The sequence below is a fragment of the Cololabis saira genome, chromosome 21 (assembly GCF_033807715.1).
Source record: "Cololabis saira isolate AMF1-May2022 chromosome 21, fColSai1.1, whole genome shotgun sequence".
Taxonomy (NCBI): Eukaryota; Metazoa; Chordata; class Actinopteri; order Beloniformes; family Belonidae; genus Cololabis; species Cololabis saira.
The window spans coordinates 35723379-35748298 of NC_084607.1; the positions used below are offsets into that span (position 1 = coordinate 35723379).

Genomic DNA, 24920 nt, shown 5'->3' on the forward strand with positions numbered 1-24920 from the left:
ACCTTTTTATATTCAACATTGCTTTTATCCTATCTTAGTAGTTGTTCTGTGGAGGAGTTATGTATTATATCACTGCACTTAAATATTTGTGGTTTTTGTTTTATTTGCTGTTTGTTTCTCTATTTCTCATTGTTCTTGACATGTTTGTACTGTTACTGTGAAGCACTTTGAGCTGCGATTTTGTATGAAAGGTGCTATAGAAATAAAGTTTATTATATTATTATTATTATATTAAATACCTATAAGTTATATAATAAGTTACACTAGTGATGGATAAGCCCTGAATGCAGGCGTTGGGACGTAGAATTGTCAAATTGGTTTAATTCACCGCAGGAATCGGCACAGATTATTTTTGTAATCCTGTATTTGACCCGGTCTTTGTACGTTTTGACCGTATAGAAACGTAATTCTTGCCATTGTAAGAATGAGTTGTGAACCTGCTGGATCTACTGCCCTTACCTTTTAACAACTTGTGCTTCTTATTATTTTACTTCTTGTCTTACCATTTTATTTGTTATTTACTGTTACTTTACTGTTACTTAAATGAACACTTCAGGTACCTCAGTTATGTGAATTTATGATTTTTGAAAACACAACATTGAAATTCAAGCACTTTCAAGGATTTCAAGCACCCGTAGGAACCCTGAATATAAAAAGAAAGTGGCCCTGCTAGTCAATGCATTTATTTAACATCAGTTTCAAACAAATGTGTCTGTAGTACATATTTATCCCCACTTCCTACAATAAGGAGGTGCGGCCCATGAACTACAGTTTATGTGGCAGCCGTTTTGGCCAGTGAGGTCCATTATAAAGAACACACTGAATTTGACAAGGCTGCAGTGTTATTTACTGTTTAATTATGTCTTGCTGCTTTTAATGTTGATGTAAAGCACTTTGAATGACCTTGTGTTGAATTGTCCTAGACCAGGGGTCGGCAACCCAAAATGTTGAAAGAGCCGTATTGGACCAAAAACACAAAAAACAAATATGTCTGGAGCCGCAAAAAATGAAAAGGTTTGTATCAGCCTTAGAATGAAGACAAATGGCGAAAGTTGAAATGTCGAGAAAAAAGTCGAAATGTCAAGAAAAGTCGAAATGTTGAGAAGTCGAGATTAAAAAAAGGAAAAAGAAAAAGAGAAAAAAAGGAAAAAAGAAAAGAGAAAAAGAGAAAAAAAAGGAAAAAAGAAAAAAAAGAAGAAAAAAGAAAAAATAAGAAAAAAAAGGGGAAAAAAAGGAAAAAAATAAGAAAAAAAGGAAAAAAAAAGGTCAAACATTTTTGAAAAAGCTCCAGGAGCCACTAGGGCGGCGCTAAAGAGCCGCGGGTTGCCGACCCCTGTGCTATACAAATAAACTTGCCTTGCGTGCGTGTTAGTGGTACCTGTGCCAGCTCGTTGATGGTCTCTGGATCTACGGTGGACATCTCCACGTAGCATTTCCCTGGTCTGATTCCCTGCAGCACTCCGCTGGGTCCCAGCACCAACTGCAGAGAGGAACAAGAGCTTCATCAGTCACACCACACGCTGCCTTTCCAAGGTGACCACGTCGTGTCTTTCTCGTCACGCCAGTCATTCCTGCTCCAAATGCTTTCTCACAGCAGTTAAAGCTGCTGCTGGAAACGTTCTCTCAGAACAGAAACGTTTCCAGGAAAACGGAGCAGCCGAGTTCAGACAGTACTTACATCTCTGGCAGCCTTTGGGTCAGAAACGCAGGAGAACGTGATGTCACACATGGAGGTGACTTCTGCAGGAGTCCGGCCTAACTGGGCCCCCTCCTGGATGAACAGGTCACACTGAAACAACAGAGACAAAGACGTCAGGACAGAGACAACCTGTCCTCTTCCACGCTGTTCCACAACCATTGACACCAAAAAGGCTGGCAAATTCACCCCTGGAGGAACATCTACAACTAATGAATCAACTGTGAACAGGTCGGCTACACCAGTGGTCCCCAAGCCCCGGAGTGTGGGGAATGATACTTTATCATTCCCCACACTCATTTAGTCCTGCACTTTCTACTGCCGTTAAACTTTTACCGTTAATGTCCGAAGCGCCGGATTTTTACAAGTTCTTGGCGAGACGCCTTCAAAATAAAAGCACTAAATATCGGTCTCCTTAATATATAATAAAAAAATAAAAGCCTGGCTTTAAATAACGTTAATGAGAAAACAAACATAAAAACACATTTATAGAAATATTAATTTTAAAAAGGTCATTTACAATTTCCATTATTTAATTTAATTTTTTCGAATTTTTATTATTATTATTACTATAGAGAAAACGCCACAGTTTTTAGTGCCGTTCTTGTCATTTTATTTAGTTTTTTATCAGCTACACCTTTAGATTGGGCCGTGAAAATATTGTCAGACATTAAACCGGTCCTGGTACAGGAAAGGTTGGGCACCACTGAGCTACACGGTCGGACCGGAGGCCGTCTGGGACGGGCCGTCGCTCACAGGCAAAAATGGAAAAGATTCATCCATGCGTGTATGCTAATATGGCAGCAATTTAGGAATGATGTTCCGAATTTTGGTGACCAACAGGAACAATTCATTCTGATGGCAGTGACGCGTTACTGAATTACTGATTTGTCAGTAATTTTTATTGAACATTACTTCAACACACCCTGATATTAATGACTGTCATTAACAGACTTGCACCAACTTCGATGACAACTGATGATGATCTATTGATTAGAAACAGATCTGCTGATGCAGGGAAACAACTGAAACATGCAGGACAGCAGCCCTCGCCCTGTTATAGGGGAAACATGCAGTCCTGTAATACTACTATTAATATGTTGCGTAACTACAGTCATATAATTCATGCAACCCAAATCAATATCAGAATCGAATCAAATCAAATCAAAGTGTGATAATCGATTCTGAATCTTAAGAATTGGAATCAAATTGATTCTGGACATTTGAATGGATCCCCAGGCCAGAATAAAACCCGAGTGGAGGGTTATTTCAGCCGCTGTGCAGATGTGTGCGTGTGGTGTACCTTTTCAGCGGTGCGGTTCCACACGGTGACAGCGTGACCCATCTTCAGCAGGTTGGAAACGATGCCGCTGCCCATCAGCCCCAGACCCAGGAAGCCTATCCTGCAGGGCAGGAAAACAGGAGGAGGAAACGTGTCAATGTACAAACAAACCAATGAGAAGTTCCCCAGTACCAGAGCAGGAGATGACAGCACAGACGGTGACTGTGCTGCGGTGAGGCGGTGCCTACCTCTTGTCTGTGGGTGTGATGCTGCCGTTGATGGCTGTGCTGTCTGCTGCCTGGATCGACGTGGAGCCGGTCACCTACGCAAGCACAACAAGCTGCACTTTAACCGCTCAAAGGTTCTCAGCTGGGTTTTACAAAAGTTCACACTGGCCACGGTTACATGATGCTTTTTAATTCGGAATTAATTATTCAGAATTAAATAATTCAGAATTAAACTATTTTCCTTGGAGTTTACATGGAAATAGTAATTCTGAATTGAGGTTTCCATGAAAAACACGTTTGATGGTCTTTCTCCAATTCCTCTTCAGGTCTGGGGGTTGAGAAGGTTCTGATTGGATAGGGGGGCGGACGCCTTTACGTATTTATGTCAATGACGAATAAGGATTTTCAACAGGTCAATTTTAAAATAATAAAAAAAAGAATATCTATTGCAGTAGTTCAAACATTAAGATTGTTGTGTACAATTCATATAACAATTTTAAATTAAGTTATTTCAAAGTTTTTTGTCAAGATGAATTGGCACTAGCTTTAAAAAAGGTCATGTGGTGCAACCATGATTCATATTAAAATAAATTAATTTCCTTAACATCTTGACATCTTTTTTTTTTTTTTTTTACAAGTTTTCAGTATTATACAAAAATGTTTGTTTTTTAATGATATTTCATAAAATGGACGTCATCAGTCAAACTTTGTTTGTATATTATGATGGAAATATAAATACAAATGTGTTGCAATCTTACACACTACAAGACACTTCAGAAATCATGCCAGATAGAAGAAGATTGATTTAAAAACATTTAGAGTGATTTCAAAAAAAGTTTTCAAAACAAGAGTCCTGGTCGGACGGTCGCACCACATGACATTTTGACGCTTAAAACCACAACAAACTCCCAAATAACTAGTATTTTTTGTAAAATTCAAGTGAGTCCATATGTGGGACAGGTAGTTTATATACGGTGTTTTTTTATCCATTTAAACCTTTTTTGAATTGAAAAAAATCTGTTTTTCAGAAAATATAGCCGTCATGTCATTGACCCATTTACGTCAACCGGCAGAAAACAAACTTACTCGATTAGCAACAACATGGAGGACCACATTATAAGCATCCTTTTTGGATTTGTTTTGATTTTATTTTTGAAGCAGCAGCAGCACGACAACATCATGTCGGTGATTTTGATGTTTCCTGTTTCCATCTGTTCTTTTAACGATTTCTATTTCTTAAATAAATGGTCTCTGCTCTTGACCAGCGTTTACTGCTGCTGCATCTTGAAACTTTGTTAGGAAAACCAGCCCAGCGCGGAATATAAGCGTCATGGAGACAGACGGGGGAGGGAACGAGCAGAAAGAAAGACCGGGATTAATTTAAAGAGGAATGAATGTACCGTATACATGATCTGGAATTATTATATTCAGATTTAAAATCGGAATAAACCAGCCACTTACTTCGGAATTAAGTTTAATTCAGAATGGCCATTTTCATTCGGAATTAGGTGTTTACATGGTCATTTTTACTAATTTTAAAATCGGATTAATTCTAATTCTGAATTAAAGAGGAATTAAACTTCCCATGTAAACGCACTGAGTGGACCGCAGGCAGGGGAGGACGAGTAGAAATGTGTTCAGCTGAACCTTCACACGTCACATTAAAGCAGGAGTCATGGCTGCGTGAACTCAGACGTTTCTTTACCTCTTCGATGATTTTCAGCCGCTTGCTGATGGGCTCCATGGACGAGGCTGGCTGTAGACACACAGGAGCAGACGTGGTGACAAACACATCCAGCTCATCTACTGGTGCTACTGAATCACATGTGGATAAAGGTGATCCACATTCAGTCCAGCGGTGTGACATTATAGAAGATGAACTCAGACCTCGACCACCCACACGACAGTCTGGAGATTAAACTCATTTCTAGGCCTGTGTTGAAAACAGAGATTTTCCCCATTCTAAATCAATTCTCATATTAATTCCTAAAAAATGATTCATTGTCTAAAGATCAATTTTTTTCCCCCCTCATCATTACATTACAATTTTGGGTATTTTTTTGTTTATGCACAAAAAAGGAATGTTTTGTTGGACACCAGAATAACTGGTTCCATGTTTTTGCCTTTAAATATGTTTAAAGGTATGAAAACATTAAAGTTTTCCATTACAATTGCATAAATTGTCTATATTTCTTTGCTTTATTTATCTTAGGGTTACATTTGCATAAAATGCTAAAAACCAAATTGTCATAAATGGGAAAAAATAAAAGCGATTTCATACATCTCTGTTTCCTCCCTGGATGCGTTTGATAATTCTGACCCACATGATGTTTCTGTTTCAGTTCTATCAGCATTCTGGGAGCTGATTGGTCCTTACAGCATCATTAGCTGCAATACTTGCTGTTGAATCTCAATATAATACTAGTAGTAATATGTTGCAGAAATACAGTCATATAATTCATGCAACAGCTGAAAAAACTGTTTTAGTAACACTAACACAAATCAATATCGGAATCTAATCAAGTCTTGATAATCGATTCTGAATCTTAAGAATCGGAATCAAATTGATTCTTGACAATTGAATGGATACCCGGCCCTGGTGACGAGGCCGATGGGGTTTTGTTTGGGATTGAGCAGAGAAAACCAAGGCTGGACACAAAGATCAAGCAAACCTTTCTATGTGACAAATAAAAATAAAAAGGTAATCATCTGATTTCATGTGCATTGCTTACCTTCTCTGACTGGCTGAGCAGGAAATGATGAAAATGCGGGTCGTCCTTAACGGCCTGCAACAGAGTCCAACAGGAAAGGGTTGATTTGGAGACAGTACAGCCCAAGAAAGAGGACAACAATAGCCTGATCCTCCTAAACCTACATTGTTGAACGCTGTCAACATTTGACATGTATAACACCCAGAAACTGTCCAGATAAACGTCACTGATTCTTCTCTGTTGAGAGGAAACGGCAAACACGGTGGTCTGGCCGAGCAGCTGAGCATCTCCCTGCCCATGGTGGAGCCACTTCTCCAGAGAGACCAGTTCCACTGCAGTTTAACCATCTCACCACCTACAAGCACCCTCCGCTCGCCCATGTGTGCACCACCTCTCTCTCCAGTTATTTTAACTCCTGCCTAATATTTTCCCACCAGTCATCTTATGGCGCTTTTACACTAGTACCTACTCAGCCTGACTCAACTCAACTCGCCCTTGTTTATTTCCAACACCCAGGTCAGAAGCAGGAGGTTGGAGTGAAGCTGCTGTGACGTATTTGATTGTGTGATCTAAACGGAGAAGACAACAACACTAAAAGATGTAGAACCTGGAGGAGATGATATACCGTATTTTTGTGATCATTAGGCGCATATAAACGTCTTCTTTTTTTTTTTTTAAATGTGCCGCGCACTCAATGAAGCAATGCACCCATTGTATTATGGTAAAGGCTGATTTATGATCCGCGTTACACCGACGCAGAGCCTACGGCGACTTAACGCGGAACCATAAGGCGGACGTAATTGAGGCCACCATGACAACGTTAAAGGGGAAGGGCGTGAATTGCCCGTGTTTGGCCGGCGGCGGTTCCGTGGCGGGGCTCTTGGGGCGGACGGGGAGACTCGGGCTCGCTACAGAGAAGGAGACACGGCTCCCGGGAGAGCTGCGCCGCAGAGGCGGGCCGAAGGCTCCGCCGTTTACTGTTGAAGGATTGTACATGCGTGGGCTGACGTGTCTGCTGGGCTGGACTGTTGTTCGGGCTTTTGCAAAAGCCGGCATCCTTTCCGAGGGGAAATGACTGTGACTCAGCTGCTCAGCGCGGCAACAGAGCTTCAGGCTTGTGCCCGTCGCAGCTGATCAGTTCTCCCGGTCTCAGCGCGATCAGGCTCGGATGAATGCAGAACCGGAGGATGAAGATTTCGATGGGTTTGATTAATGTAATAACTTAAATAAAGTATAATCAAACTAAGTTTTGTTCCCGCTTTATTTTTAATTAATTTTTTTTTTCGCTCTATTTTTGTGTGTTGTGCGCGCGCACGTGTGTGTGTGTGTGTTGTAAGGCGGCGCTCCGTGTGTGTAGACGGCGCCTTTTCGGCCGGTGCGCCGTATGTGTGTTTTAAATCCAAAAATGACACAAAAAACTGAGGGTGCGCCTTTCCACACGGCGCGCCGAATGGTCGCGAAAATACGGTATGTGCTGCTGGGTCTGTGGCTTGTGTTCCATATCAAGTTAAAAAATGAGTTAGAGAAGCTTCAAGCAGCAACGCTTTCTAATTTTTTTTAGTTTGTCTCAGCTGGAGCCGTGAGCAGCTATGAAGAGATAGAGCTCCTGGTAGATCTGGTCGTTCCTTATCTCCGTCTAGATCCATTTTTAATTCTCTCCTCAGCACCAGGTTTATGAACATCTGCACCTCAGAGTTGGATCATGAAACAGACTTTTGCTGCTATTGCTGGTTGAATAAAATGAACAAGAATCCGTCAGAGTCTCTTTCTCTGATTTCCTCCTCCTGACTCAGACGTCTGACTCCAACCCCCCGACCAATCGGTGGCCTGTAGTGTGATGATGTCAGATACAGCCGACTCAGCCGCTTAGAACCTCGGCAGAATAGATACAGAAAAGTATCTACTCGGTAGTAAGACCCCTAGTGGAGAAGCGCAAAACTGAGGCGAGTCGAGTCGTGCTGAGTAGGTACTAGTGGAAAAGCGCCAAACCTGCTGTCAGTGGATTCTCCACACGCTCCATGAGACAAACCTGGACATGTTAAAGATGCTGCCGACTGAGGCGTCCGCTTTCGCCAGAGATTTTAGGCCTAGTTTTTAAATTTGTGGATTTACTTTAACAGATTTATTTCAAATGGGCTATAATATCAGAATATAAGAAGAGTAGAAACTGGTCAGGTGTGTATAACTCCCAGAGCCAGACTCTGGAGGTTCTGTCTCAGCTGAGAACCAGAACCTATTTAAGGGCATGTCGCAGCCATGAGAGACTCACATGTTTGTCCGGGGCGCTGCATCGTTTTAGAAAGTAAAATGTTTGTTTTGGGGAAACGGGCAGACTCCGTTCTCAGCAACAACTGATTAACAATGACTGCTTCCTCTTTAGAGATGTACTGTTCCTAATGTAACGTTTAGGGTCCGTGGACTTCGCGCCCATCCGTTTTTTGTTTTGAAATGACAAAATAAAAATAGAGAAATAATCAGTTCCCCGTTTTTTGTTTTGATAATAAAAAAATCCATATTTGTTTCCAAGGATACTGAAAACAAGGGCCGTTTCCGATTGAACAAATGTTTCCCTCCTCCAACACACCTGATTCTAATGAACGGCTCGTTATCAGGAGTTATTATTATCTGCAGAGCTTGATGATGAGCTGATCATTAGAATCAGGGAAACATCTCAAACATGCAGGGCAGTGAGAAACACTGCTTTAAATCATATAAAAATATCATGGGATTACAGTTTAGCAGCAGGGATCAGCTGCATAATATACGGAGCTGTGGAATGATTTAGCTGGGAACCAGTGCCATGTGAAGCTGCATTTTCAGTAGATGATGAAGATGAAGAAGCAGATGACGAGGCTGGAAACCTCTGATTACAGATGGCTGACTTTGCTCTAGCTCTCCATGGACCTCGTAATGCGTACGATTCCAAAGATTGAAGGTGGAAAAATGCCCCGTTGAATGCGGCAAAATGTGCAATCCTTGTTTTCAGTATCCTTGGAAACGAATAGGAAATAGAGAAAAGAGTTTTCCACTCGATCTTTTAATTCCCAATTTGGATTTTCAAACACATCAATGAAATCGGATAACGGATAATGGATAACGATCCGTTTTCCGTTTATTATCAAAACAAAAAACGGGGAAACGGATTATTTCTCTATTTTTATTTTGTCATTTGAAAACAAAAAACGGATGGCCGCGAAGCACACGGACCGTTTAGCCTGTGAAAGGTCCAAACGTGTCACGCTGGAACGGCGGTGGGGAAACTCAAGAGACGTTTGTGAAAACAAGATAAGCTGTCACTGGGTCAAATGTGGTCACACTGGTTTCAGATCATTTAGAGTCATGTGCAAAAGTTAGTTCCTCCCATTTTGGTCTGATAACAGCTACAGATCAGGTGATTTTCATTATGGTTTTTAACACACTCGCCAAAACAGAGGGTTTAAAGACGAGGTACTAAAGTGCTGACTGTTCCACGTGACAGCGGTTGCTGGTCCAGCGGTTCCTGGTCCAGAGTTTCTCCTCAGCAGGACTCTGACCACATTACCGCTCTCCTCAACCAAATCTCGGCTTCTTTTAAAGCTTGGCACTTTCAGAAGTTAGTCATTAACACATGAGAAAAACAAATCCAACACACAGCGTCAGCAGCAGTCGGGAGTGAGCACCACACAGGTCAGAAGGGAAAGGGTTTGCAGCTGTTGGTGGTTGGAAGCTGAAGGTTAAGGTCAGGTAGAAGAACAGCAGGGTGGTGCAGGCTGGGGGGGGAGGTTGAGGGGGGTTCACCTACACTGCTTTCCCATTTGAATCCTGAGCCGGGTCCAGCCCCCAGCCTCTCCATAGCGGACGGCTCGGGGTCAGAGTCAGTTAAGTCCTTAAGGAGGAAAAAGAAACACGTTCACCTTTAAATCAAGAGGGTGAATCTGTTTGTGTGTCTGCTGTTGTGGAAGGGGAGGGGGGTTTCTCTGTCACACATGTGGGAGACACTGCAAAAACTCTAAATCTTAACAAGAATATTTCTCTTATTTCTAGTTAAAATGTCTCATTTTAAGTCAAAAGAAAATCTTGTTACACTTAAAACAAGACTCATCACTGGAAAAAACAACAATTTTCACCTGTTTCAACTAGATTTTCACTTGAAATAAGTAGAAAAATCTGCCAGTGGAACAAGATTTTTTTGCTTCTAATGAGAAGATAAATCTTTCCCCACTGGCAGATTTTTCTACTTATTTAAAGTGAAAATTTACTTGAAACAGGTGAAAATAAGTATAAATAAGTATATATAAGTATATTTATTTGGGCATGTGTGTACAAATATATAGAAATTTTCAACTTTCAACTTTCAACAAATGTATGTATGTATAAGTATGTGTGTGAGTATAATTACAGTATATAATAATAATAATAATAATGATAATAATAATGTTATTTAGCAGTGTGAGTACAGTGTGTGAATATTAATTAATACAGGTTAAATAATCAGTGAATGGGGGTAGGACTAAATAAGCTTACACTTCTTCCTACTCCTTTTTTGGCACATGTAAATCAAGATAGCAAGTTTTGGAGGATGAAATTCTTTGTTTTGTTTTCTTAAACTTCTCATGAAGTGTTGTTTCTTTTTTTTTTTTTACATGTACAAAAATAAATCAAATCAAAAAATGGTCAAATAAGTTTTTTTTGTGGTAATCACTCTTGTTTTAAGTGTAATGAGATTTTTTGACTAAAAATGAGACATTTTAACTAGAAATAAGACAAATATTCCTGGTAAGATTTGGAGTTTTTGCAGTGCAGTAGCAAATACAGAAGTTTAAATCACATCTAGTTGGTTGATGGAGGCAGAAAAAACCCAAATCCTGATCAAATAGCAGCAAGTGATCTGCACAGACGGATAATGCGGGAAGTTTGTTGTTGTAGAGATGATCCTTTGGTTTCTCAAATCAACTTTCCATAAAAAAAAATAAACTCCTCTCTGGTGTCATCTACAGTCGGGGAGCTGTCACTGAACCAAATACGGGACGCCACAATCAGTTAAAGTCCTGATGGACAGCGGTTCCACACGGAAACCTTTTGGAACCATTATTACATCATCAGATGAGGAAAGAAAAAAAACATTTCCCTTCAACGATAGTGGTCAGGGGACCGGCCCCTGTGTGACTGGTCACAACCACCTGCCCTGAAACCAACACCCACTTTGAATCCAATAGCCGTACCGGGTACCGGCTCGGTTTAGGTTAAGGAATGTTTTCTATAGTTTCTTCTGAGCGCAGTCAGATTTTGGTCCGTGGGTCGAGGCGCGGCCGTCACAAATACACTGCACGTTTCTAGTCAACACAATAGATTAATATTAATAACCCAATATCGCGATACAGTTTGTCACCTCCACGAGACGTATCGTTTTTGTATCACGAAATTTCGTTGCACCATATATTGTTACAGCCCTAGCAGGTTGTGTCCCCACTGACCTTCTCAGACGGATCCTTCAGGGCGCTCAGATCCTCATCATCCTCCTCCAGGATCTTCAGAGGCTTGTTGGACCCCTTCTTTCCTTTTGCGTCTCCTTTACTGTCCGAGTTCTATCAAAAACACAGATTGTCGGGATAATATTAAGAAAGGAAATCGACACTTTTCTGGAGATAGATGTTACACTACAACCAGTGTTGTTCTTGTTGGGAGTCATACCCTAAGACATGTATAATGTAGACCAACAATATATACTGAGGATTCTTTTATTAGTTAGTTAGTTAATATTAATTTCGGTCAATCACAAACATAAAAATCAACAAACAAGATAACGCAGGTTTTTCCCTGGTCAACGATGTGATTATTTGACTGAAAAGGTCTGGGCTTGAAGCATAAAGCTTATCTTGCCCACCTTTTAACAGAATAGAATATATAAAAAGAACAAATGAAGTATCATGAGGTTACACAAAATAATAATAATAGTAATAATAATAATAATAGCTTGAATAACTGTAATAATAGTAATAGTAATAATAATAATAATAATAATAATAGCTTGAATAACTGTAATAATAGTAATAGTAATAGTAATAATAATAATAATAGCTTGAATAACTGTAATAATAGTAATAGTAATAATAGTGATGATAATAATAATAATGATAGCTCTGAAAACAGAAAGTGAAAAGATGCTAAGGAAACCGAGAAAACCAATTTAGGTTGTCATTTCATCTCATGCATGTGTACATTCTTCTTTGTTTGCTTAATGCTTAATGTTTGCTCCTATATACTGTATGTGTCCATTTATTAGTAGAAAGAAAATGATTACAGTGAACTGGAGAGAAGTAAAACCACCAACTATAGGTCAATGGACCAGAGACTGAAAGATGTGAACATGATGGAGAGAATGACAGCTAGTCTACAACTCACAGTGGACACTTTCCTGCAAATATGGACCTGCATTTCAAGATACCTGGGGTTTGATGGATGGGAAGATGTGAGGGAGGACTGTTGGGAGTTCCTCTTTAGAAAATCCTGCTCAGCCACTATCCATAGATATTTGCTCTTCTACCTGTCATTGTTACCGTTATTATTTTTAATATTACAATTATGTGGATCTTTGATTTACCTTGTTTTAGCAGATTCATTTCTGGTCTGCTCTATAATCACTTACTGTGTTTAATGTGAACTCATGTCAGGATACGTTCTGTACAATGTTTAAATAAATAGTAAACAAAAAAAAAACACAGATTGCCATGTTTAACTTCCTTCCTGACATGTCTCTAGTTCCCAGCGCTATGGCACGTTCAAATATAAGAACTGTGGTTTCCTTCAACCTGCTGTTCTCAGTAAGGCCTGACATCTGCTCAGATGTGTTGAAGACGACCTGGGAGAGCGTCCAAGTGCACCACGAAGAGACGTTAACAAAGGTAAACCTATATGTTAATAAGAGCTGTCATTTGTCTATTGCCTATTTATTGTAGAGTGAGCGAAAACAACAGAGTCAAATTCCATGTCTTGTTTGACCCGACTTGGCCAAATAAACATGATTGTGATTAAGTGTTGCACACACTCACACGAGTTTCACCAAAGTGACCGGACACTTCATCACAAAAGTCACAACGCCAGGTTCTGCTCACCAAATATGGATAAATATATACATTTCATTTATTTACAAAGTCAATTGTCCTGACAGTAAAAGTTAAAGTAGTCAGCACTTGCTGGGCATGGCTGTAACTAAATGTGCTCCATCTGCTTACAGTTTGGTGGCGAGCCCCACTACTCACTTTCACCTGCACAGATGAAATGTGGGTGTCAGATGCATGAGACTAAGACGTTATGAACGCGTCTTGAACCCACGCTCTAACTCACACAGGCGGTCCAGTTTGAATAGTTTCAGAGTAATCAATCACCGTGCAATAATAATAATAACAATAACCAGAGGTGGGTAGTAGTAACGAGTTACATTTACTCCGTTACATTTACTTGAGTAAGTTTTGGGAAATTTTGTACTTTTAGGAGTAGTTTTGAATCACTATACTTTTTACTTTTACTTGAGTAGATTTGTGAAGAAGAAACTGAGACAGAAACGTCACCAGCGTCATTTGTGCGACCTGTGTTTACAATTTGTTTGTAACCGTCAATATTTTCTTGTATTTTACTTGTTTTATATTCTAAAGTCACACTTAAAAGTAACTCCACTTCTCTGTCACTCCAAACGAAAGACTCTCGTTCATCTTGGAAGTAACTGGAAGTTACTCGTGTCATTTGTTGATGTTTTTTTCCAGGATTCTGATTGGCTAGCATGACTTTATCCTCTCGTGACACTGCCCCCTGTAGGTTTGGCTGCTCATAGCACCTTAACAGCTATTTATGCGGGTTTGTGTAAATGAATGAAGAGATTTTTTTTAAAACGTAGAGGGGGAAATATCCGTTTTTGTAAATACCCGGCTATGTGGAAATGTGGCCTAACCCCTCGTTCACACTGAAAGAGTCACGGACGTCCCGACGCCAGCATCTCGCCGCTTGGCGCATTCACACTGAAAGCATCAGTGCCTGCAGCGGGGCGGCGGTGGGCGTGGTTTCAAGCTGCGCTGCAGAACTGAAGGGAACAGTGGGAACAGCCTACACATATAACTACACATCTTAATTTTCATATTTCACCATAGATCTCACTTTGGGACGCCTTCTTTATATTTTAGTGTTATTTCCGCGTAGATAAGAGTGAGTTTGATGCTCCTTTAACAAGTTTGGTCCGCGGATCAACATCAACCCAGCGAGCACTTGCGCCCGGTGAACCATAAATCCGCCTAGGCTGATTTATGGTTCCGCGTCACACCAACGCAGAACCTACGGCGTAGGATACGCGTCGACGCACACCGCACCGCGACCCTACGCCGTCGATTTAACGCAGAACCATAATTCAGGCGAAGCTGCAGTCTGTCTGCGCTGATACTGACACACTGGGTCGGAGCGGATTTAGTCATGATGATTAACCTGTGTTTTGTGATTAATAAGCACGGGTTTTAATTATTTTTCGTTGGATCAATGTAGCAAATAAAATCGTTGGAACCATCCAGCTCCTCACCCATCAGATATGTGTTTCACGTGATCAGTTCAGGTAAAACGGCAGTCAAACCAGCAAAATGTCATTTCGCTGGATGAAATATATGAATTCCTGATAGAATAAGTGTATTAGTGCACAGCTCTGCTCCTGTATGCATGTGAATGAGTGTACGTTTGTGTCTACATGAAAGTACAATCTGCATTGAGAGTTCTCGCTTCGGGAATCCCGGTGTATGATTGGACGACGCCTCGGCGTCGCCGCTGCTCATTTGCATAAAGTTCAGATTTTTCAACTTTCAAATTGACGCGCCGCGCCCGCCGCCCGACGCTCCTGCCGCTCCCGCCGCCCCCGCGACGCCCGTTTTTCATAGACAATGAATGGCAGCCAGACGCCTATGACTCCCGTGACGCTTTCAGTGTGAACGCAGGGTAAGTTGTGCCTACCGGCAGAAAATTTCCTCGGAGATGCGAACGGAAGACTCGGCCCGGGAAGATGAGCTCAGCCACTGAAAAGGCATTATTGCAGCAATAGTATCCTAAAATATCTGAGCGATGAGCTGGAAAAACATGAGAAAACCTGCTGCAAGGAAAGACCAGCTATATCCACGAACCGGCTCCAAAGCCGTGCAACAGACGACGTGAAACCCCACAGAACAAGTTCCAGATGTGACCAATGTTTCACACAAACGCAGGATTCTACCTCTACAGAAAGCTCTCTGAGAATAACTCCCTCTCAATCAACAAAGCTGTCATTTAGTGTAAATTAGACAAGTCAACTTTTAAGACTGGCTTTTTTTTGCCCTCAAGAGAACTGTAAGAAATTACAGATAAAAAAAGTAGACTGATCCTCAACTGGAAATATTTACCCACAAGGAAATGTTTATTTAAGTGTTTGAAGGATACAACACTTTAAAGAGTGCAAGCATTTAAACTTCAAACTGAGAAGTGTCTCTGTGGTTGAAGGAGATGATATATCTGCTTTACAGTGGTCACCGTCATGCAGGGAGAGACCGTCTACCATACGGTGTTGCTTCTAGAGTTCCACGATGACTCAAAGTCAACACTTTTCTGTAAACCTACATATTTGGTGCTGCTTAAATCTGAAACATAAAAGTTCTGCAGAAACAGTTCAAACCCATGAAACCGTCAGACTCCCAGCTGACACATTGTTGAAACCTTAAGATAATTGTTAAAGTGTCTTCTAAATACAACTTATTTTAAATCAAAATTGATCTGATTTTCATGAAACTTGATTTATTTCATCTCCAGACACATAATGACAAGATTTTTTTTTTTTTTAATGAACTATACATTTTAGACCAAGGTACAAATCAGGTATTTTGATGTAATGACCAGAACTTCAAACTTGTACTGAGAAATGGTGGAAGTGTCAATTGAAAATGTACCCTAATGGCAATATCAATACAGTATCATTGGCCACGGTTACACGATGTTCTTTAATTCGGAATTAATTATTCTGAATTAAATAATTCAGAATTAAGCTATTTTCCTTTGAGTTTACATGGAAATAGTAATTCCGAATGGAGGTTTTCATGGAAAACACGTTTGATGGTCTTTATCCAATTCCTCTCCAGGTCTGGGGGTTGGGAAGGTTCTGATTGGATAGGGGGCGGACCGGAAGTTAAACTACCGGAAGAAAAACTAACTTAGCCGCTACAACTTTGAAAAGCTCACAATGTTTATATTTCCTGCTTTCTGTTCTTTTAATAATTTCCAGGTCCTCCAAGCTATTTATTAAATAAAAGGTCTCTGCTCTTGACCAGCGTTTACTGCTGCTGCATCTTGAAACTTTGTTTGGAAAACCAGCCCAGTGTGGAATATAAGATCATGGAGACAGACGGGCGAGGGAACGAGCAGAAAGAAAGACCGGGATTCATTTAAAGAGGAATGAGTCGATACATGATCGCGGAATTATTCTATTCGGATTTAAAATCGGAATAAACCAGCCACTTACTTCGGAATTACCATAAGTTTAATTCAGAATGGCCATTTTCATTGGGAATTAGGTGTTTACATGGTAATTTTTACTCATTTTAAATCAGATTTAATTTTAATTCTGAATTAAAGAGGAATTAAACTTCCCATGTAAACGCACTGAAAGACAAATGACCGTGTTCCTGCAGTAGCCATCTGGGCACCTTAAAACCACTAATCTTTTTTTAAACACTTTAATATTAGCAAACATCCCAAAAGTTGTATTCATTGCCAGCAAATTAATGTCTTTTGGAGTTTAGTTTTGGCTTTAGGCTTGATGTATCTCGCTAATCTTTCTTCATGGTTCAACAAATAGGGACAAAAATTTAAAAACAAAAAAAAAGCTCTTTATGTACATTATGCTCTCAGAATAAACCAGGAACCTTCATGCATGTGGTGTGGGAAACACATGCCAACCTGTTGCAAACTTCTGACAACAGGTTGCAACTGCATTATCCTCCATAACAGTACAGAATATTCCAGTAAACCCTCAAACACTTATTTTAAATGATTTATCCACAATTAATGCTTCACTATGTCAACAACGAATTTTGCCTGCTGGCCTAACAGCAGCAAAAAAGATAAGTAAGATGGAAACCACCACACACGCTTAACATCTCCCATTGGTATTTGACTTTTTGTTGATATTATCTATCTGGAAATATTTACAGCCCAGATCCATAATGCAAAACAACAAAATATTTTATTTTGGTATATGGCAGCAGATCAAATTAAAGCCAAACTTGAAAGATGTATTTAAAATTGATATAGACTACTTTGTTGCAGCTATCCTTGTCCAGTTTTTGATATTATTACGTTTTCCCTTTTTTATTTTGTCCTTTTTTTTGGTTTATTTTTTATTGTTGTATTATCTTTTTTGTACGACGGAGTATTAGGGCAAAACAAAGACAAAAAAAATGGAAATTACGAAAATAAAGTCATAATAATATGAGAAAAAAGTCGTAAAATTACGAGAATAAAGTCGAAATATTAAATATATTATAAATATAACTTCACAAGATACTCAATATTCCTCATTTTAACACAGGGAGAAGATGCTCTTCCTGTTAATTTATGAGAACTCTAACACTTACGACTTTATTCTCGTAATATTACGACTTTATTCTCGTAATGTTACCACTTTATTCTCGTAATGTTACCACTTTATTCTCGTAATGTTACCACTTTATTCTCGTTATGTTACCACTTTATTCTCGTTATGTTACCACTTTATTCTCGTTATGTTACCACTTTATTCTCGTTATGTTACCACTTTATTCTCGTAATATTACAACTTTATTCTCATAATATTACAACTTTATTCTATTACGACTATATTCTTGCAACATTATGACTTTATTCTCGTAATTTTACGACTATTCTCATTATATTGTATGACTTCATTCTCGTACTTTCCAATTTTTTTTGTCTTAGTTTGGCCCTAATACTCTTCCGTATTTTTGTCTGTTTTCCTTATTATTAATTATTATTGTTTTCTCGAATGCTTAGGTCCAAGGGGTGGGTTTGGAAGGTGGTGAAAAAAAAAAAAAAAACATTTGATCACAAAAAAAAGAGAGTTGAATAAAAGTTAAATTTTTGAGTATCTCTTCAGCCTGAAATCTGTGCTAGTGGATGTCAACAACAAAAAAGTTAATGCTTTTTTTCCTCCTTGGTTAAGGAAGAAGGAGCCCAGACTTTACACGAAGAGTCGGAGAACCGCTCCGTTACCTGCTCTTTCCCCTTCGCCTTCTTTAGGAAGTCTTCCACTGCGTCCACAGCCTGCTGGAAACGTTTTCCTTTATTTATCTTGATCATCTCTTCTTTGTGGGCGTGGTAGGGCTTCAGCTGTTCTACTTTGATCCAGGCACTGCTCAGACACACAGAGTCAGGACTTAGTTACCGCTACACTGGTGCAGTTTACTGTTAATATGCTGTTGGAAGAGTCAACGTATATTCATCTGCAGTATGCCTCCAGAAATATTGATAACTTTAGTTAAATGCAGACTTCTGCAGTGTAAAAACTCATACCCTAAAGAACAATGTCAGCAGCTGATCTGCTGATCTGTTTCCGGTAAAGGTCATGTGATACAAGCTTGACATATTCCATGAAAATCACATGGAAAAGTTAGAACCCATTATTCAATTAAAGGGGACCTTTTATGAAAAACAGGTTTTTTCTAGCTTTAACATATATAAAGTGGTCTCTCCTCAGCCTGCCAACTGATGTGGATCTACGAGCCGTTCAGATTCTGCTCCCCAAAGTTACGTAACCAAAATGCCATTTACATCGGTTGGCCTCCGATGCGTGAAACCACGTCCACAACTAACTCTGGCTGGAACAACAACAACAACAACTGCGCCCGGCCGGAGTTCCCGCCATTTTTTCATAGCTGTGTATCGTGTCATTCAGGCAGCCAATCAGCACAGAGCCTCATTATCATAGCCCCGCCCACTCAGAATCCTGCATAGATAATGAGGTTAGAGACTGGGAAGATAAAGACATGGCTCAGAGGCTGAATTTCTAATTTATTTAGCAAAAACAATCAAAAGCTTGTTTTTAAGGCATTCGAGGCCTGTTTAAAATAGGTATTAGATTCCATAATAGGTCCCCTTTAAGTTAAAAAAAAAACAACCAAAACGTATAAAAAACGAAATAAAAAAGTATATGCTTAAAAAGACCAGAAAAAAAAAAAAAAAGCTTCAATACAATGATGAGGAAAACTGGCTTATCTGGCCTGTTATTGCCGGTACCTCTGAGGATTAAAGAAAGAGAGAAAAAAAAGACCACTAAGACACAATGCATTTAGCAAAACTGCATTTAAAGAAGTCACAAGACTTCTGGAACAATGTCTCAATGGAACACGACGTCCTGTGTAGACCAGAGTGCCCTAAGAGACATATGTGAGGACATCTGTCTTTTAGCTAAAGATGGCTGAGACGGGATCATGTGACGGGAAATGATCCCAGACTGCAACACATCTACGTTAGCTCTCATCCAGACTGAAATACTCTGGTACTCTTTAAGAAGGCCGTGCATAAGGGAATGCCCAAAAACCTCAACACACCGACAAATATTGCAAAGATATGATGCAGAATTGGCAGGGGCCCTTCATTAGTTCCCATATGGCTTTTCTTTTTGTTAAGAAATAATGCCACAGAGCAAACATGTTGTTAATCCTGATTTCTATTTACCCAATCAGGGCCACTATGGGTAGAAGAATGTAGGCTTAAAAAGGGGGCACTAACTTTTGCACAAGGCTATATGTAGAAGAGCCAAAGACTATGAATGTGTGAAATGGGCTCATCAGTTCTAAAGTCAGACAGTTTGCATCAGATCAAAAATCTTCTGTCTTGAGCGTTGAACACAATAGAGAGGTACGGTGACTATTAAAAAATATTTTCATGTTTAACAATCGGTGCGTCCGAAATGCCATACTAAACAGAATATACTCAGAAAGTATACTTCAGTTTGGCACACTTTTGAGTAAATATCAGTAGTATGCATTAATTGGGACGTACTACTCAGAGCCACACGGCACGTCCTGCCGTTGGGAGGGGGAGTTGTTACCATGGTAACAACTCCGGTCACAGCAGCAGTAGCAGCACCGCTCCACTATTTCCTGTTTATCCTGGCCCAAACAAGATAATATTATATAGTAATATTATTATACTTAATATTATACTTATGACATATCTGCGCAGCACTTAGCAACCAAACACTGCTGCATTGCATTGTGGGAAGTTTCTGCTTAGCTAGTGTCCATCAATCCACACATAGACATATATACGTAGACGCCACATCGAGTTGTTTTGCCCGCTGCTGCGATACGTCAACGACGCCGCCATATTGGATGTTCAAGACTGTAAACTAATACAAGTAAATGGACTTATTTTCATAAAGCGCCTTTCTACAAATAAATGTACGTTTTACGTCTCATTTATTCATTCACACACGCACTAATATACTTGGGAAACAGTTAGGCACCAAATGTAATATATTTAATTTTCTCAGATGGCAAAAATAAGAACTTTATTGATCCCACATAGGAGTAATTCATGTTCTATCAGCTATAGAGAACAACGTAGTGCCGAAAAATAATATATATCCCCCTCACAAAAATACGAAAAATAGAGAAACATATTTTCTCATCAACAAAACATATTTTACATTTTTCAAGTAACAAAATAACATATTTGAGCCATTTTTTATTTTATGGTCTGAAAAATGATTAAAATACCGGTATGTTATTTGAAAATTTGTTTTGTTGATGAGAAAATATGTCTCTATTTTTCTTATTTTTGTGAGGGGGATATATATTGTCTTTCCGGCACTACCTTGTTCTCTATAGCTGATATAACATGAATTACTCCTATGTGGGATCAAGTTCTTATTTTTGCCATCTGAGAAAATTAAATATATTATATGTGGTGCCTAAACTGTTTCCCAAGTATATTAGTGCGTGTGTGAATGAATAAATGAGACGTAAAACGTACATTTCTTTGTAGAAAGGCGCTTTATGAAAATCCATTTCCAAGATGGAAAATTCTTGGATGGAAAATTCCATCCAAGTCCATTTACTTGTATTAGTTTACAGCGCAGTCTTGAACATCCAATATGGCGGCGACGTTGACGTATCGCAGCAGCTCCATGGGAGGATACGTTTATGTCTATGAATCCACACTAATACATTTCTCCAGAATGAGTATGGATAGTACATACTATTGTGTACATACTAATGTTTCGGATGCACTGAAAAAATCTCACATAGTTATTGCTACTCATTAGGGTGGAGGTGTGGGATTTGGGCTGCAGCTAATGACTCCACACTAGTGTGGACACAGGCCTACACACGTGACAGACCGCTGTTCAGTTATCTTTTGATCCGCACTTACTGGTCTTCGGTTCCAAAGAATTTCACAAAGTGGCACTTTTTGCCCCTGGGCTTCTTCAAGTCCTTGGGAGGGCTTACTACCTGAAATGTGCACAAAATTTTGTAGCAGCATTAAAAAAAAACAACACCAACATTATATCATGCTTTAATAAATCAGCGTCGTCAGCGATGCTTACCTTTCCTGGCCATGGTGGGTAACGGCCGAGCTTTCCCCTGAAATAAGAAACAAGGTTAAACCTCGGAGGGCCAGAGATGCAGCTCAACAAGCTGCTGGTCATTTACCACACTTCACTCTCCTGTGTTTTACCAGAGTTTGCAACACTTCCTATTACTCGCAGTGTAATGAAAACACCAGCGAAAATCTGAAGAGTATCATTTGTTTTGAGTGAGAGTGAAAACACATCGGCAACATTTACAGAAAAAAAAAGAGAGAAAGAAAATCAACTAGATTTCAAAATGTGAACACATCCAAGGTCCAAACGTTCGTTGTAAAGTTAACTGCATGTTTTTTATCCGACATAAATATCATCCGTCAGTCTCATAACATTATCCGTTTCCTGGGAAAATGTTCAATTACACAGAAATTTCCAACATTTTCAATGACCAACAGGTGCTTTTGAGTTTGGGACTTTTCATAGTTTATTTACTTTTATTTAATTTTAGTTGTTACATTTCTGGAAAAGAAAAAAGTCAAATCATACATGAGAGAAACTATTCAAGTTTGTGGCAAAATATTTGTACTTGTATGAAACTGAAGATCATAATGCAAACCTGACATTTACTTTTAGTTCAGTTTGTGGAAAATGGTTGGCCTGGCTTTCTCTTTAAAACTTAAACAGTTATAAAGCATTACAAACTGTAACAATAAGGCAAACGCACAGCATTGTTTTGTATTTTGTGTCTTTCAAATAAAAGACCATTGACTGCGTTTCCATACAGTCAATAACCCTTTTAAAACCCAAATATTGGCAATAAATCGAATTTGAACGGCCATGTAAACACCAATAACCCTTTGAATAACCGGAATTTGCTCATATTCGGGTTTTTAAAAACCCGAATATGAGCCCTGGGTTACTGCTTTTAAAACCTGAATATTGGGTCATGTAAACGCCAAACGGAATATCCCCATCAAACGGAACAGGAATTTGTTTTCTGCACATGCTCTGTTCACAAGGAATCCTGGTCTTTTGAGTCCAGGAAGTTCTTATAAACACGGAGAAACCAAGACCAGGAGGAGACTAATCACTTCATAAATGTAATGAAGGATATGAACATTTCTGCATTTGTAGACGGTAGAAAGTACCGGGATAGACAGATTTACAAGAAGGTGAGAGAAAAGTTGAGCGAAGCAGCATTTGTTTTGAATTTGGATACAGGAAGAAGAAGCGGAAATGACGGGAATTGTGTCATGATGTTTTCCGTGCGTCGCTGGTTTGATCCAGATATCCCGAATGATTAATTACCATGGAAACGGAATATTCCGAATGTTTCAGTAACCGGAATATTAGCAATAACCCCAATTTTGACTGCATGTAAACGTAGTCTTTGTTTCCAGTCATATGTTCCTCATTCAAGGTTGTTAAAAAAATACTGCTATAATATCGTATCGTTATCGTGACCTCAATATATGGTGTATCGTCCCGTATCGTGAGATTAGTGTATCGTTACACCCTAAATTAATGGGGTTCAGCCCAATTGACGACGCTGGCGCCCCCTGGTGTTCAGGGTAAACATTACCCCATTTGGTTAAGCACTTAGTGCAGCTTTAGTGTCGTAACATCACACATTTAGGTCATATTGGCACTAAATTAAGATCATGTACAAAGGTCTGGCAGAAGTCTTACATACGACTGTGTCTGATTAAACTGAGACTTCACCAGTTTAGTTTTATTTAACTAAAGCTTGGCGGTTTTTCAAGTGTTCATAAGTATTAAACAGTTCATTTCCCGTCAGTGAGGACGAAAGGCTGATTTATGGTTCCGCGTTAAATTGAACGGGGTAGGGGTGTGCGTCGCCGCGTACCCTACGCCATCGGTGTAACGCGGAACCATAGATCAGGCTGAACACGGAAGGCGAGCAGCGGGTCTGTTAGCAACATCCGCTCCAGCTACGACGCCAGCGCGGCTCAACCACAACAACAACCTCCAAACAACCAGCACCAGCCCCTCCCTGCCCTGTACACACCTCCACCACCTAACGCAGCTTTACAAACCAAAACAGAGGGGATGTGTGGAGTTTGGATGGTCGTATCGCAGCTCGGTGGCGTGCTGGCCGCTAACGGCGAGCTGCGAGCTCCGTTAGCAGCTGTTTGGGTTGAGCCAGTAATGCTGCTCCCAACTACGACTGCTACACGCGAACCAAGAGTACTGGATTTAAACTAAGTGATTCAACGCTACTCGTTGTTTTCCGAGTCTAAGGGGGGATGTTTAAATACGTGTAAAGGTCATCTTACCACACTAAATCCCCGATGCGAAGATGCACCGCCGCCATCTTTCAACTTCACTAAAAACGTCGCAGTGAATGAGAGGAAAAGACAACACACGCCCACTCCCGCAGGCCCCGCCCACAGCAACGCCCACTTCCGGTGGCCACGCCCACATCCCCACCCACTTCCGGTGGTCACGCCTATTTTACCCGGCCCCGCCCACTCTTGCGCCCTGTCACATCAACAACTCAGAATCAGAATCAGAATCGTCTTTATTGGCTAGATTCGAACATTGTCCAACAAGGAATTTGACTGCGGTTATTTCGCTCTGTAGATTTAGGATATCAAACAGAATATCAAACAGAAGAATTTAGAATATCAAACAGTAAATAAACAAATGTGGCACTTATTGACATATATACAGTTGAGGGGGGATGAGGGGGGATGGCATCCCCCCCCTGAAATAAAAACGGTCCAAATCATCCCCCCCTGAAATAAAAACGGTCCAAATCATCCCCCCTGAAATAAAAACGGTCCAAATCATCCCCCTGTAAAACTGCCATCCCTCCTTTCCATCCCTTATGTCATTTCATCAATGAATGTGGTTTTACTGCTATTTCAACATTTAGAGTCATCACCAGAAAAATAACACCAGAAAAATAACTTATTTGACAATTTTCACCTGTTTCAAGTACATTTTCACTTGAAATAAGTAGGAAAATCTGCCAGTGGGACAAGATTTATCTTCTCATTACAAGCAAAAAAATCTTGTTCCACTGGCAGATTTTTCTACTTATTTCAAGTGAAAATCTACTTGAAACAGGTGAAAATTGTTGTTTTTTCCAGTGATGAGTCTTGTTTTAAGTGTAATGGGATTTATTTTATTAAAATGAAACATTTTAACTAGAAATAAGACAAATATTCTTGTTAAGATTGTGAGTTTTTGCAGTGATCCATTTTACTTATCCTGTGAAGGACAGAGTCATATTGATAAGTTCAGAAAAGTGTTTTTTATTGTTGTGTTTTGATGTATTTGATGATACAATTAAGAACTAAGGTGCAGCAGTATGAGGTAGAAAAAAAATGACGGCTCTGAATAAAATAACATATATACAATTATACAAAAAAGTGAGAGGTGCAGCAGAATGAGGGAGACATGCTAATTGCATTGTTAC

At 39.7% G+C, this 24920-nt stretch overlaps 1 protein-coding gene and 1 non-coding gene across 4 annotated transcripts in view; both read right to left on the reverse strand.

The window, feature by feature from the left end:
- The window catches only part of glyr1 (glyoxylate reductase 1 homolog (Arabidopsis)), a 121839-nt gene extending 98002 nt beyond the window's left edge, over positions 1-23837 (reverse strand). For 2 of the 3 annotated variants that reach the window (XM_061712881.1, XM_061712882.1), the window contains exons 1-12: positions 23773-23837; positions 21497-21533; positions 21322-21401; positions 18157-18295; positions 11370-11480; positions 9698-9781; positions 5938-5991; positions 4911-4961; positions 3227-3300; positions 3000-3099; positions 1679-1789; positions 1379-1480 (exon numbers count right to left, since the gene is read on the reverse strand). In XM_061712881.1, the coding sequence (XP_061568865.1) occupies positions 1379-1480; positions 1679-1789; positions 3000-3099; positions 3227-3300; positions 4911-4961; positions 5938-5991; positions 9698-9781; positions 11370-11480; positions 18157-18295; positions 21322-21401; positions 21497-21533; positions 23773-23810 (981 nt within the window). In that variant the 5' untranslated portion in view covers positions 23811-23837. The remainder of the gene's footprint in view (positions 1-1378; positions 1481-1678; positions 1790-2999; positions 3100-3226; positions 3301-4910; positions 4962-5937; positions 5992-9697; positions 9782-11369; positions 11481-18156; positions 18296-21321; positions 21402-21496; positions 21534-23772) is intronic. The other variant, XM_061712883.1, reaches the window with a different exon arrangement.
- Positions 707-839, reverse strand: LOC133422840 (small nucleolar RNA SNORA5). The gene has a single exon (XR_009770776.1). It is a non-coding gene; the product is annotated as a small nucleolar RNA SNORA5 (small nucleolar RNA).
- Positions 23838-24920: the final 1083 nt, after the last annotated feature.